The sequence below is a fragment of the Morus notabilis genome, unplaced genomic scaffold (assembly GCF_000414095.1).
Source record: "Morus notabilis unplaced genomic scaffold, ASM41409v2 Scaffold966, whole genome shotgun sequence".
Lineage (NCBI taxonomy): Eukaryota > Viridiplantae > Streptophyta > Magnoliopsida > Rosales > Moraceae > Morus > Morus notabilis.
The window spans coordinates 177,759-191,214 of NW_010364907.1; the positions used below are offsets into that span (position 1 = coordinate 177,759).

The following is a 13,456-nucleotide window of genomic DNA, read 5'->3' on the forward strand; positions in this document are numbered from 1 at the left end:
AAAGTGGCTAGATAAACTACATTGCATCCTTTTTGTTAGCGTTTATACCCTTAGGAATAACTGTAATAATATCTTTGTGAGACATTTTGACTATTAATAAATATTTATTTATTTTTTATATCTATGTATTGTCTTCTTTACGTTTATATTAGTTAAACGTATGATAAGCAGACTGTAAGTCTGAGACTGTCATTCTAAGTCTTTAGATCATACATATAATGAGAAAAGCATGCAAAAGACAGGAATCTGAAGATGATAGTCTAAATATATGATCTGTAATCGAGAGAATAAAATTGGACGCTTTATTCATGTTAAAATTGTTATGTTGTCTACTTCCTAATGGAGACGACTTGTCTTGGTCGTCGGAGAAGGGACTCATGCGTAGAGACATTGATATAGTTTCTAGTGATGGAATCTATATTAGATCATACCAAAGTTGAATTGTTTTAATTAATAATTCCGTTTGAATAAAACAATTCACTTTTGACGAATTATGTGTGATCATCATAATCTTGAGATGAATAATAAACCCGAATGCTTGAATTTTATCCTTTGATGTACTAAAGGGAGACATCCTGACATTATAAAAAGATATGCTTACCGGTACATTGGGGGTATGGCTCTTGTGTGTGTAGATTTATTATTAATAGATAGAGAATCCATAGGTCCTATAAAGAGCAAATGATATCATCTTATGGCATTATCTATTAATTGGAAAATATGAGTGCTCGTCCATTAGTTTACATTGTGTTATTTAAAGGTTTACTCTTTGTATTGGTACAAATAGTGGATTTTTTGATGGAGTAGTAATGGAACATAAGAGAATCAGGAAGGTAAAATGAAAATTGACCTTAAGTCGATTATGGATATCTTATGGGGATGATACATAATATAATGAGTCATAGATAAGAGCTATTCGGAACTTTGTAAATATACTATATAGATCGAGAGTGCAACTCTAGGCTTTTAGTGGAGTAGCACTAGAGTTTATAATCAAGTGATGAACTTGTAGGTTAACAAGACTGTCGTGATTATAGGAGCTTGATCTATATATGTCGATTGTCCCCTTGCTAGCTCATATAATTTCCTGTAAAGATACGGCGTATTTCCTATATATTGGTAACTTATGTTATTTCCGTAAAAGGTTCAAAGATCAACGTGAGATTGGTGATTAATTCAGGAGTAATTTATCGGGTGAATTAATTGTTAAATTAATTCTAGATAAATTGGTTGAATTATTATTTTGGGTTTTATTTAATATGAGAATACTTTTATGACTGTTTTGATCAGGTAATTTCTATATTTGGTTACTTAAATCAAAACTGAGACTCCATGTAAGTTTTTCATATTAAAGAGCAAGAGAAACAAGTTTTTCAGAAAAGGAACCGGTCAACTGCTGATGGGGGCCGGTCGACCGGTACGTAACCTTTTAGGCTGTTCCGAGTCATACACCAGTCGACTGGTGAGTTTATAAAGGCTCTGTGATCGGTTGACTAGCTAAACTTTGACGTATCAGAACCGACTTAATGTGATTTGTGACGCGAGATTGACTTTGGAAAACCTAATTGTTGCGGGAATATGACTTTTTAAACTCTATAAATGGACTGATAAGTCCCAATATTTATTAGATCACTTCAGAGACTTTTTGGGGCTATTGGTAAGGGGTCTTGAGGGGAAAAACTGATTATTTCTCAAGATCTATTTTTTCTTTGGCTCTCTTATAGTTGGAAGGAGTTCAAGAATACCAATAGGAGATTGAATGACGTGTGCCCACTAGCACTCCGATCGTGGAAATGAGAATAACAAAGAAGACTAGTTGGTTGAGGCACTTCCGGTTGTTGTTTGGAACTTTTTGATCTATCAGACATGTTGCTTTCATAATCTCTAAAACGTTTTCATTCTCATTTTCATACAAAAAATAAAATTATTTTGGAACGAATTCCAAACACACCCTATATGTTTTGAATAGCCCATAGCCGACTTTGTGAATTCCCACTCTTGAATGACATTGGGATTTTGGTGAAAAAAAGTTAATGATGGTACGTGTAGTCATCTTGCTCGTTTTAATAAAGTGCATGGATTTTCGATTTTTATCCATTATTCTTAATTAATACATTTTATTTAAAGAATTATATAGTCAAAAGAGTATTAATTAAGTGTAAAGTGTAAAAATATTGAACATTACATTTTTAGGAAGGTAAAGTCTGTAATTTATTTAAGTTGGGAAAATGAGATAAATCTTTAGCGTGCATGAGTCTTAAATTTTTAGCTATTATTCTTAATTAATACCTTACTGGTTGAACATTATTATTGATTAAAAGAATATCGTAGTTGTATTAGTATATTGTAAATACTAATATGGCTATTTCCGATTAATGCAACTTCAAATATCTCAAAAAAAAAAATCCCTCCCTACTGTAGAAATTTAAAAAAAGAAGGATTTTTAAAATATAAGACTAGCAATTTAATAAAAATACTAAACTTTAAGGACCAAGATTATATTTTCCAAAAAAATAAAAAATAAAGACAAAAAATCTCCATAAATTATACCTCTTGTAATATTTTACTCCAGCGATCATTAAAGAATAACATTCATTATCACTGAATAATGAAATGTTAAAAAAATCCCTCTCTATTAAATTTTTATTGAATTGACATTTAATTAGTTATTTTAAGAGTATTTTAGTAACTCTATAGTTTGAAATTTAATATGAACTTAAAAGTAATTTTAATTTGACTTTTAATTATGAAACATTTCAATTAATAACGAATTGACTTTTAATTAGTTATTTTAAGAGTATTTTAGTAACTCTATAGTTTGAAATTTAATATGAATTTAAAATTAATTTAAATTTGACTTTTAATTACGAAACATTCATCATTAATTGAATGTAAGTTACAAATTTTATGAATAGTTTTTTTTTTGTAGAATTAAAAATTTATAAATTTGTTTTAATCATTTTTTTACGTTAAAAATAGCAAATGAAAAATAAAAAGCTTTTTTAAAAAAATGAACTATGTTTATGAGGTGGTGGATTTATTGTGTTATTAAATGTGAAGAAGGTTTATTTTGTTTTTTTTTTAAAAAAATTAGGTTGCGTGAGTAAAACAACAATTATGTTCTAAATTATTTAACAAAAACTATTATTGTTGTGACACATGTGAAAAACTGTTAAATTTTTAAACATAAGAGATGGTTTTGTTAACGTTTTACTGTTAAGGGGAAACATATGTTGTATTTTAAAGATGAGGGAAAAGTGTAATAAGGTGTATAATTTTGGAGAATTTTTTGTAATTAATCCAATAAATAAAGGAGAAAAGGAAAAGAAGGAAAGGAAAATCAGTTAAATCTGAGTGCAGGCAGTTTCCTCTCTTTTTGTTCTTCTCATTTCCAGTAACCAAGCCCAAAGGCGTTCGCCGACAGTTAACAACAACAACATTAACAGAAAATCATTCTCTGTATCTTTCATTTCAACCTCGTCAATCCAACCAAATGGGAGGCCTCAATAACGGTACTCTCTCTCTCTCTCTCTCTCTCTCTCTCTCTCCTGTTTGGTTGCTAAGAAAATCTCAGAGGAAAAAATTTTAAAAATAAAAGCAAAACTTGCAAGAATTTACTTCCCAAATTCCATCTTTCCATCCCCTTTCCCGCATTTTCTCAGCAACCAAACAATCACACACAACTAGATCTCAAAAGCGTAATTCTTGTGTTTTTTTTTTTTTTTTTGTGTGCACAGAAACCGGTTCAACCTCGTTCCTCTCCGATAAATCGGCGAAGATCTTCGTCGCGGGGCACCGCGGGCTGGTCGGCTCCGCAATCGTACGGAAGCTCGAATCCCTAGGCTTCACCAACCTTGTCCTCCGCACCCACGCGGAGCTCGACCTCACCCGCCAAAACGACGTCGAATTGTTCTTCGCCGCCGAGAAGCCACAATTCGTGTTCCTCTCCGCCGCAAAAGTCGGCGGAATCCACGCCAACAACACCTACCCCGCCGACTTCATCGCCGTCAACCTCCAAATCCAGACCAACGTCATCGACTCCTCCTACCGCCACGGCGTTAGGAAGCTCCTCTTCCTGGGCTCGTCCTGCATTTACCCCAAATTCGCCCCCCAGCCCATCCCCGAGCAGGCCCTCCTCACCGGCCCATTAGAGCCCACCAACGAGTGGTACGCCGTGGCGAAGATCGCCGGGATCAAGATGTGCCAGGCTTACCGGATCCAGTACAACTGGGATGCGATTTCCGCAATGCCCACCAATCTGTACGGACAAAACGACAACTTTCACCCGGAGAATTCTCACGTTTTGCCCGCCCTGATGAGGCGGTTTCACGAGGCGAAAGTGAGGGGGGACAAGGAGGTTGTCGTTTGGGGGAGTGGGAGCCCGTTGAGGGAGTTCTTGCACGTGGATGATTTGGCTGATGCTTGTGTGTTTTTGATGGAGGAGTATAGTGGTTTGGACCATGTGAATGTTGGGAGTGGGAAGGAGGTGACTATTAAGGAGTTGGCTGAGTTGGTTAAGGAGGTTGTGGGGTTTGAGGGTGAGCTTGTTTGGGACCGATCCAAGCCCGACGGGACCCCGAGGAAGCTCATGGATAGCTCGAAGTTGGTGGGGTTGGGGTGGACGCCGAAGATCTCGCTCAAGGAGGGCCTTGTGGATACCTACAAGTGGTACTTGGAGTATGTCAAGCAATGATTTTTATGCGAGGTGATTTTGCTTCAAATGAGTTTTACTTAATAATCTATTGTCATTGAATTTTGATAACTAAGTTATTCAAACATCGGAATGTTGATTGTGTATTAAAATTTTCTGTGGAATAATTGATGGTGATGATGTCTTTTCAGGTGATTCTATCGGACTCATTTTGTTGATCTTATGTAGGTAAAAATGCATGTTATGTGGAAGTTAATCTATGATTGTTGTTGAAATCTTATTGCCCTGTTATTGGAATATGGATTGTATGCTGAATTTACGTGGAATAATTGATCCAAGATGTCGTTGGAGATCGACCTTTGACGAGAACAGTGTAAAACCAAGTGAGGGGTTGTTCAAGGAATCAAAAGCGCTGTGCCATTTTGTATCATTAGACAACTCCCTTTATCATTTCTAAATTAAGTTAGCTATGTTTTAAGAACCATTCATTTTTCTTTTCTTTTGGGTAATTGAAATATTGCTTTTGTACCACATCCAGTTATCTATGATGTGGGAAGAGGTACATCTTGAAGAGTATAAGGGCGCATTTCTAATCAGTGTTGAAAGAATAGGAAATAAATTCCAAGAAAAAGTGAATTAAGTTCCACGGAATCAAGTTCTAGAATTCCATTAATTTGTTTACTAATTTATTTGGGAATTAAATTATATGAGGAATTAAATTCCTACTATGTTGTTTACTTTGCTGAAAAGTTAGAAGGAATATGAATAGAATAAGTGTAGTTACAAAACTGTCATTATATGAAGTAACTAATTAAATTAAAGTAAGGCTACATTAGTAGATAAGTTTAGATAGTTCCTATTTTTTAGGGAAAGTAATTAAATTCTGTTGGTAGTAGGTGGGATATAAGTTCCCCCTTATCAAGGAACGTAATTTCTCATTTGTAGGTTGGATCCACTCCATCTAATTCTTAAATGCAAAAGTAAACACAAGAATTTAAAATCAGGAATTTTACCTTTCCTGAAATTGAATTCCTTATTAGTAAACGCGCCTTAAGATCGAAAGATGAGCTATTAGTTTGAAGAAGCTGATCAGGTTATCCCCATCTTGTATAAGTGGGCAGCTACAAGATGTCTACGTGTCTTTATCTTTTTATCTTTGTATCTTTTTTTTTTTTTTCCAATAATGTCTTTATCATTTAATTTGGGTTAGTTGTGTTCAAGTTTATTGTAGAAGAGTATAGGTGATCATCGATCTATGTAATAATGCAATGGTCTTGGTCTTTTTGCCTTTGTGTTTAATTTGGCTTAGATGTGTACTAAAAGTGCTTGCTTATACTTGTCTATTTGCTAATCCATTTTGGTGGAACTGAGGGTGCATTCATTCGATCCTTTTCTTTTCTATGCGTGCATCTTTGCTCGAGTTTCAGTAGTGTACCAGTGACAGATTTTGTCATATCAGCCTGTGGTGTCATTCTCCCCTTCTTATGGTTGGGTTATTCTTGTAGAATTGTAAAACCATTTTATCCAATCCTATGTTGTCTCCTCGTTGCACTTCTTAAAGTTTGAACTTCTCCATGTTCTGGATCTTTTGGTGAAAAATGCATTTGACAGCTTGAAATTTGAATGTTCGCTATTTGGTTCAAGTAACGTTATTTGTGCTTCTTTTTCGTTTTTCCACGTTTTGGGGCGTATGGTAACTGATGTTATAACAATTTTCTTGCCTAAGAGATGGAACTATCATAGTCTTTGCTCTTGTTTGGTTTTCTGCCAATGATCCATTTTTTTATTCTCCATGTTCTAAACAAAGACCCTCGAGGATAAAAATGTCTCCTTTCCTTTCAATGTTTTGGCAAAAGCCTCAAAGAGTTGTTTAGAAATTATTTTAAGCATATTTTAGGCTCTTTATTTCTTGTGTAATTATATTCCTATGCTTATTATTATGAAATTCTCTACTGAAGTTAGTAGGATTCAGTAAGCTTGCACTGTTTGAGGGTTGAGAGTTTTATCTTTTTGTACGCCAAAACTATTTGTTGGAAAATGTTAGGATATGAAGATGTGCAGGAGTTTGGGAGATAGTTTTTCGTGAAAAACATTTTGGATGGGTTCTTGCTCATTGTAAAGTTGACAGGTATATACTTTTATTGACTGCTGCAATTTCTTTGTTATGTGCTTACTGCTTATTGAATTAGATTACCAGAGTGGTTCAAACTTTCAGATTGTTAGCAGACTTCAGAGGTTGTTTCATGAGTTATGTGAGGTAGGTCTCCCTGATGCTGGGGAAGACATTGAGGTTCCCACTAATTTAAACCCTCGTGTTGGTTTCCCCCTCTGATGGGTTTAATTAAACTTAACTGCGATGTGGCTGTTGTTGACTGCTGTGGCGAGAGATTTCGAAGTTCTTATTACTAATATCTCTATTAGGAGAGTGGAGTTTTTTCCTTCTATGGCAGAAGCTCTTGTAGTTCGTACATTGATGGACTTGGCCTGTCGTAGAGGATGGGACAAAGTGCTGTGCGAAGGGGATTGTCTTCCTTTGATCGATGCTTTGGCATCTGAACGGTAGAGGTGTCAAAAGGGCCGTGCCCGGCCCTTCTAACCCAAGCCCGTCACGGGCTTAGGCCGGGCCAGGCACGGCCCTGTACAGTACAAGGCCGTGCTTGGGCCGAGCATGAGTAGAGACCCTCAGGCCCAGCCCTGGCCCCAGCCCTTGTCCATAAGGGTTAGGGCCGAGCCCGGGCCCAAGCCCAGGCCCTTCACAGGCCGACCCTGGCCCTTTTCAATCTATTGAAGCTCAATGGTCTAATTTATGGCCGTTGAGCATGCATCAGTCGACCAGGGCGGGTGACTAGTAGAGGCATCATCAGTCGACTGGTGGATTACTACTTCTCTGTTATCGGTCGACCAGATTTCACTGGATTCAGATTTTTTATCATATTTAATGACAAATATATATATATATATATATCATATGCCCCAAAACGATGTGATTTTGTTGAAATAATATGAATAATTACAAGTAAATGGCAACCTTGTTAAAAATCTTGCCAAATAAAACCCGTAGGGAGATCGAGACAAAACCTTAGCAAATGAAAAAAGAGTGCAATGTATAAGGAAAATTAAATTACACTGTGGCCGAATTGTTTCCGAAAGATTCTGTTATGGCTAAGTTTGAAAAATAGTCTAGAAGTGTATCATATGTATAATGTTGTTTTTGTCTTCTTGCATTTTCTCAGTCTTTCACGCATATTAGCCCCTCCAAAATATTCGGGTACATTATGCTCCTCTTATTATCAAGAATTCGATTGCTTGCACTAAATGCTTGCTCTGATGCTATTGTGGACATTGGAGTTGTCAAATGTTACGTGCTATAACGGATAATGTTGGAAAACGATATTGCTTGCTCTTCCACCACTGTAAGATGTCTAGTTTTTCGTCATCAATTACAAAATTTGACTCAACATATTTGATAAGTTCTGAAGACGGTCTATGTGTTAATGATGATCGCAATGCTTTCTCTTTTCTCTTCAAGGAGCTCCACGGTAAACCTTGAGGCCCGGCACTGCTCTTTGAAGTCGAAGTTGACTGTTATTGTTGTCTTGTTCTGTATTTTTTTCATACCATGCAAATATATCTTCTAACATTTTCCTTGCATCATCAATGGTTAGTTCCATGTCAATAGATAAATTATATGTTGTAGCAGACATTAAAGATTTTGTACCATCTAATTGACATCTAGGATCTAAAATTGTTGCTAATGCATATAAAATTAGACAACCGGCCAAATAACTTTTAAATTTTCTTTCCATTTCACTTACTATGGGTGCAAAAAGATCACTATTCCTATAATAAGTAAATGTTTTAGAAATATTAAATAATTGATGCAAAGTAAGATTAGCAGTAGGATAATACACACCAGAAAGTAATTCGGTAGCATTGTACAATACTTCAAAAAATTTTAAAAAGTACTCACCAATCTTCCAATCTGCATCATAAATAAAATGCTCATCATGCTTAGTGTTCACATATGTAGTAATTATCTATTGATACGAAATAGAAGTTTTCAACATTAAGTAGTTGGTGTTCCACCTATGTCGAACATCTGTTGGAAACTTTCTTGACCTCATCTGGCTATTCCTGTAATATTGTCGAAATTCTTAGAGCCGAGCTCCTGAACTTAAGATGAAAGATAATGCTTCTCTAATCTTAGTTAGATTATGGGATATAATTTCAATACCAGCTTGGACTACTAAGTTTATGATATGACATGCACAACGTTGATGAAAAAATTATTCACCAAAAGGTGGTTTCAAATTTGCTTTGAACACGTTGATAGCATACGTGTTTGCTAATGCATTATCAAAAATAATGCTTAAAACTTTATCTTCAATGCTATAAAAATTAAAATTTTCCATAATAGTATAAAAAATAGCATTTGCATTATGTGGAAAATGATATGAATGAAAACCAATAATTCGCTTTTACAAAACTCAATCCTCGTCAACATTATGAGTCGTGACGCATAAATAACCAGTTTTATTACAACTCTCCTAAAGATCAGATGTGCAAGAGACTGTAGCATTAAAAAGCCTAAAATTATCAACAAACGATTAATTCATTCCATAAAAAACATTCATGCAATTAGGTTTAGTTGTGTTTCTACTAACACTTTTAAATTATGGACAAAATGCAGTCATAATAAATTCTTCAAATGCTCAACATCTGCAAAAGACAATGGTAATTCGGCACTAGCTAAAAATTTAGCTAGTGCATCATATGAAAAATTTTGTGAACCTTGATTTGTGAGTGAAAGTATTTGTTGGCGGGAGTCTACACTACCACCTTGGTGTAATGGTAGACATGCTTTATAATGTCTATCGAGATGGCCTGTACCCCCACCTTTTTGTTGAAAAAGTATTTTTTACAATATTTACAAACCGCACATTTTAATTTCACTTGTTTTTAGATTTGGCCATATCTCCTCTGTGTAATGTTGTCATGCAGGAACTAATAATGTTAACAAAAATATTTATAAACAATAAACAATGTAAATAAACATTAAATAATAAAATATTATACAAAAATAATGAGTAGACTACATTTTTTTATCGGGATATCTTCAATTTGATTGAAATTTATAAATGAAAGAGATAAGAGAAAGTTAGGAATCGAGAAAGAAAGCTAAGAATCAGAGAGAGAATATGAGAGAAAGAGTTACGAGAGTAACATGAGTTGAGACTTGAGAGTGATGTAGAGAGTTGAGAATGTTGTGAGGGAGATAGGCCTTTTATAGTGTTTTTTATCTCTTAATCTCGCTCTACAACGGATCTACTTTTGTCCGTTGAGCAGGAATTGGTCGACCTTAGAGGTCGACTGTTTGAGGTACCGCTGGCCCTGGGCAAGGCCGTGCCTAGGCCTGTGTTGGGCCGTGCCTAGGCCTATGTTGGGTCGTGCGTGGTCCTTCAACGGGCTAGGGCTGTGTCTAGGCCGCAGGCTGGGAAAATGAGGCCCAATCCTAGCCCTTTAGACGTGCCGGGCTGGCTCAGCCCGTAACAGTACAAGGCCGGGTCGTGCCAAATTGTGCACTGTAACGGGTATGGACGGCCGGGCCCAATTGACATCTCTATTAAACGGGGTCTCTGGGCCTTTTTTTTTTCTATTGTCAAAGAAGCCATTGTCTTTGCTAGCTTCCGTTGTGCCTGCAATTTCTCTTGGGTTCCTCACAAATTCAAGTGCCTTGCTCATGAAGTTGCATAGTGGGTTTTGGTAAATCGCATCTGTTCATCAGACAAGCGGGTAGATGTACCAAGCAATCTTGTTTTTTTAAATTTTTGTTCCCCTTATTATTTCCTTTTTTGTTTGGTTTTGGGTGTTGTAGCCTCGATGATTAAAGAAAAGGTGAGGAAAATAAAGAGAAGAGAAAGAACCTTTTGATTGTTGTTGTGTTTGTATAGGTTCTTAATTGGGGTGCTTCGAAATCCGCACCAACCCATTTCCTCTTTTGTTTATCTCGCCTACCAAGCAACTGTAAATACCAAAATGCTTCCACTAATCCCGTCACCCCTTTCCCTTTCTTTCACTTTTTCCCTCTAATCAATCAAGCCTCTTTTCCCTTCTTTCACTTTTTCCCTCTTATTAATCAAGCCTTTAGTGCACTCTTTCTCAAACTAATTGAAAACTTGAATACTATGAGTCTATTTAGTATGAGAGTTTAAATTGGAGTGGTTTGATCAATATGATTTTTGAATTATAAGATTTGAATTTAGAATTCAGAATTTGAAGACGTTTAGTTTATGTATTTAAAATCATTATTCAGAATCATTCTCGTTTTACGTGTATTTTTTGTGAGAAAAAATACTGTAGAGAACCATAAATCATGATTCAGAATCAGAGACGAATATAAAAAATAAACGCCCCTTTAAACTATGTGTGGTTTGAACTTGAGGTTCAAATGAGCCAAAACCATGGAGAGGAGTGGTTTTATTTTTTAGGATTCGGAATAATGAAAACATTATATTAAAATTCAAACCTTAAATCTTTTCTTTTTAAACAAAACACTAATTTTGTTGGACTGAGTTCAAACTACTTTTTATTTTACTAATTTCAACTTAAATGACAGTTTAAACTTCGGTGTAAGATTGAGGAACTAATAGTGAATACAATTGTTAGTGTTAGTACCGCGTAAGTTTGAGAATTATGGTTTATTCTGTCATTTATCAGGGATCTTCGGGCCAGGGATTTTAATAAGATTTCCTGTGTTTATTTGCTTCATACTTGATTAAACATTTTGTTGTTTTTCTGTTTGTGTACCCCTGCAATTAATGCAAAAAATACGATGGTCGGCCTCTGTTTTTCCAAATGGCGTTGCCGTAGAATATGAACGAAATTAAATGCACTGCTAACCAATTTCCCTGACCATTACTGGTTTCTCCGCTCTTATTTATTTTTCTGTCTCCTTTCTTGTTTGGTTGATAGATATCAGTTTTTTATCTTTTTTTTTTTGACAAATTTATTATCTTCCAAAACGTAATAGATGCAAAGACAACGTAAAACTCCGTACCACTAAGATTTAAATGTACTTACATATTCATGTCATGAATTTGCAACATAATAATGAAATCTAGAAACTCAAATCATCATTAATCATGTTCACTTCTTTGATTCAAATTTAAAATTTGAATTTTGTTTATAATAAAAAATTCTCATAAATAATCACATCTAATTTTTTTTGTTACAATAAAAAACTCTCATATAAAATCATATCTCAACTCAAATTTTAAACTCAAATAAACAAAATGAACAAGTTTGGCCCCGTTCACTTCGCCGATTCGAGTTTAAAATTCGAGTTTTGCTACAGTAAAAAGCTCTCAGAAACAGTCACAACTAACTTTTTTACTACAGTAAAAAACTCTCACATAACATCACATTTTTACTCGAATTAAAAACTCAAATTAACGAACTAAACGAGCCCTTTAAACTTCAATCAGAGTTGGATTTAAAATCAGAATATTTTTCAAAGGTGACTTGGAGATGGATTATTAGCCTATTAGGGCTTTCTATGGCTTGCAAACATAAGGCATTATAAAATCAGAAGTTGCAGACTGTAATTTTCAGAGAAGCTGCCAATTCAGAAATAATAATAATTCCCGTCTGCCTGGTCATCTGATTTGCACATATTTATTATTGTTATTAGTGATTATTATAATTAATTAATTAATCAATCAACACCTCATAATGCTGGTAGAACATGTCACGAGATAAAAGCAATCTTATTTATTCTTATTAGATTAACATCATCATTTTATCAATTTAAATTTAAAATTTAAATTTTATTGTAATAAAAAATTTAGAAAAATAATCACATTTAATTTTTTTATTACAATAAAAAAATTTTGAATAAAATTATATCTCAATTTAAATTTAAAATTTAAATTAACGAATTAAACAGATCTAAGTGAATAGGTGAAACCTCACTTTAACAAGACTTATCTTTTTGTTAGTGAAATTTGAGAAAAATTTGAGTTGATCCCAACAGTGAAATTTACTTCCATACCCAGCTCCAAGTTTGGGCTTTGATGTTTGTGATCATGAATTAAGGTTTACACGAGATCAAAGAGAAAGGGAAACACGCATCTTTTCACAGGAACATTTCTACAGCTGTTAAGTGTTTATTAATTATGATCATCCATACAGCAATTTCAGTTAATCTAACGCCAAAAAAAAAAAAAAAAAAAATTGTTTGGAATAATTCTAATAGGGTATTGGAAAAATATTTTTAATTATAAGATCATGTCAAGATCATATAAGATTAACAACAACATAACACTAAAAAAAATACAAACATTATCTAATGATTAAAAATTGTATTCTACGATGGTGGTATTAATTTTAATTTTATGTTAAGTTCAACGGTAGAAATTGTCAATTTTTTGTTTTGTTTTTGTTTTTTAGATTAACTTTGATTTGTGAGTGTCAATATTAAAAATTTACAGTATAGTATGCAACACAAAACTATTCACACTTACATATCCGTTAAAAATTTATAGAATAGCTAAAAATATCAGTTCCTACCAATAAGCAAAATAACAATTTTCCAATAAAAATTTATATACCATAAAATTGTCAGAACTTGTTATTGTGAACTTTTTGACCGTGTTTAGAATTGATTCCGTTTTTATTTTTCGAGAAAGAAAAAATGATAACGTTTTTAAAATGACGTTTGGCGCAATAAAAACAAAAATAAAAATGAAAACGATTTTTCAGTTTAGTGTAAAATGAGAGAGAAATGAAAAATGACTTTTAGTCATT

General features: G+C 34.2%; 1 protein-coding gene across 2 annotated transcripts; it reads left to right on the plus strand.

The window, feature by feature from the left end:
- Positions 1-3,271: 3,271 nt before the first annotated feature.
- On the plus strand, positions 3,272-5,081 carry LOC21391928 (putative GDP-L-fucose synthase 2). 2 transcript variants are annotated; one of them, XM_010107111.2, is made up of 3 exons: positions 3,272-3,512; positions 3,738-4,705; positions 4,843-5,081. In XM_010107111.2, the coding sequence occupies exons 1-2, from the start codon at positions 3,494-3,496 to the stop codon at positions 4,691-4,693; spliced, it is 975 nt and encodes a 324-aa protein (XP_010105413.1). In that variant the 5' UTR covers positions 3,272-3,493; the 3' UTR covers positions 4,694-4,705; positions 4,843-5,081. The 2 variants fall into 2 exon arrangements, with proteins under 2 accessions (XP_010105413.1, XP_024027312.1); XM_024171544.1 differs by having other exon boundaries at positions 4,880-5,081.
- The last annotated feature ends 8,375 nt before the right edge of the window (positions 5,082-13,456 follow it).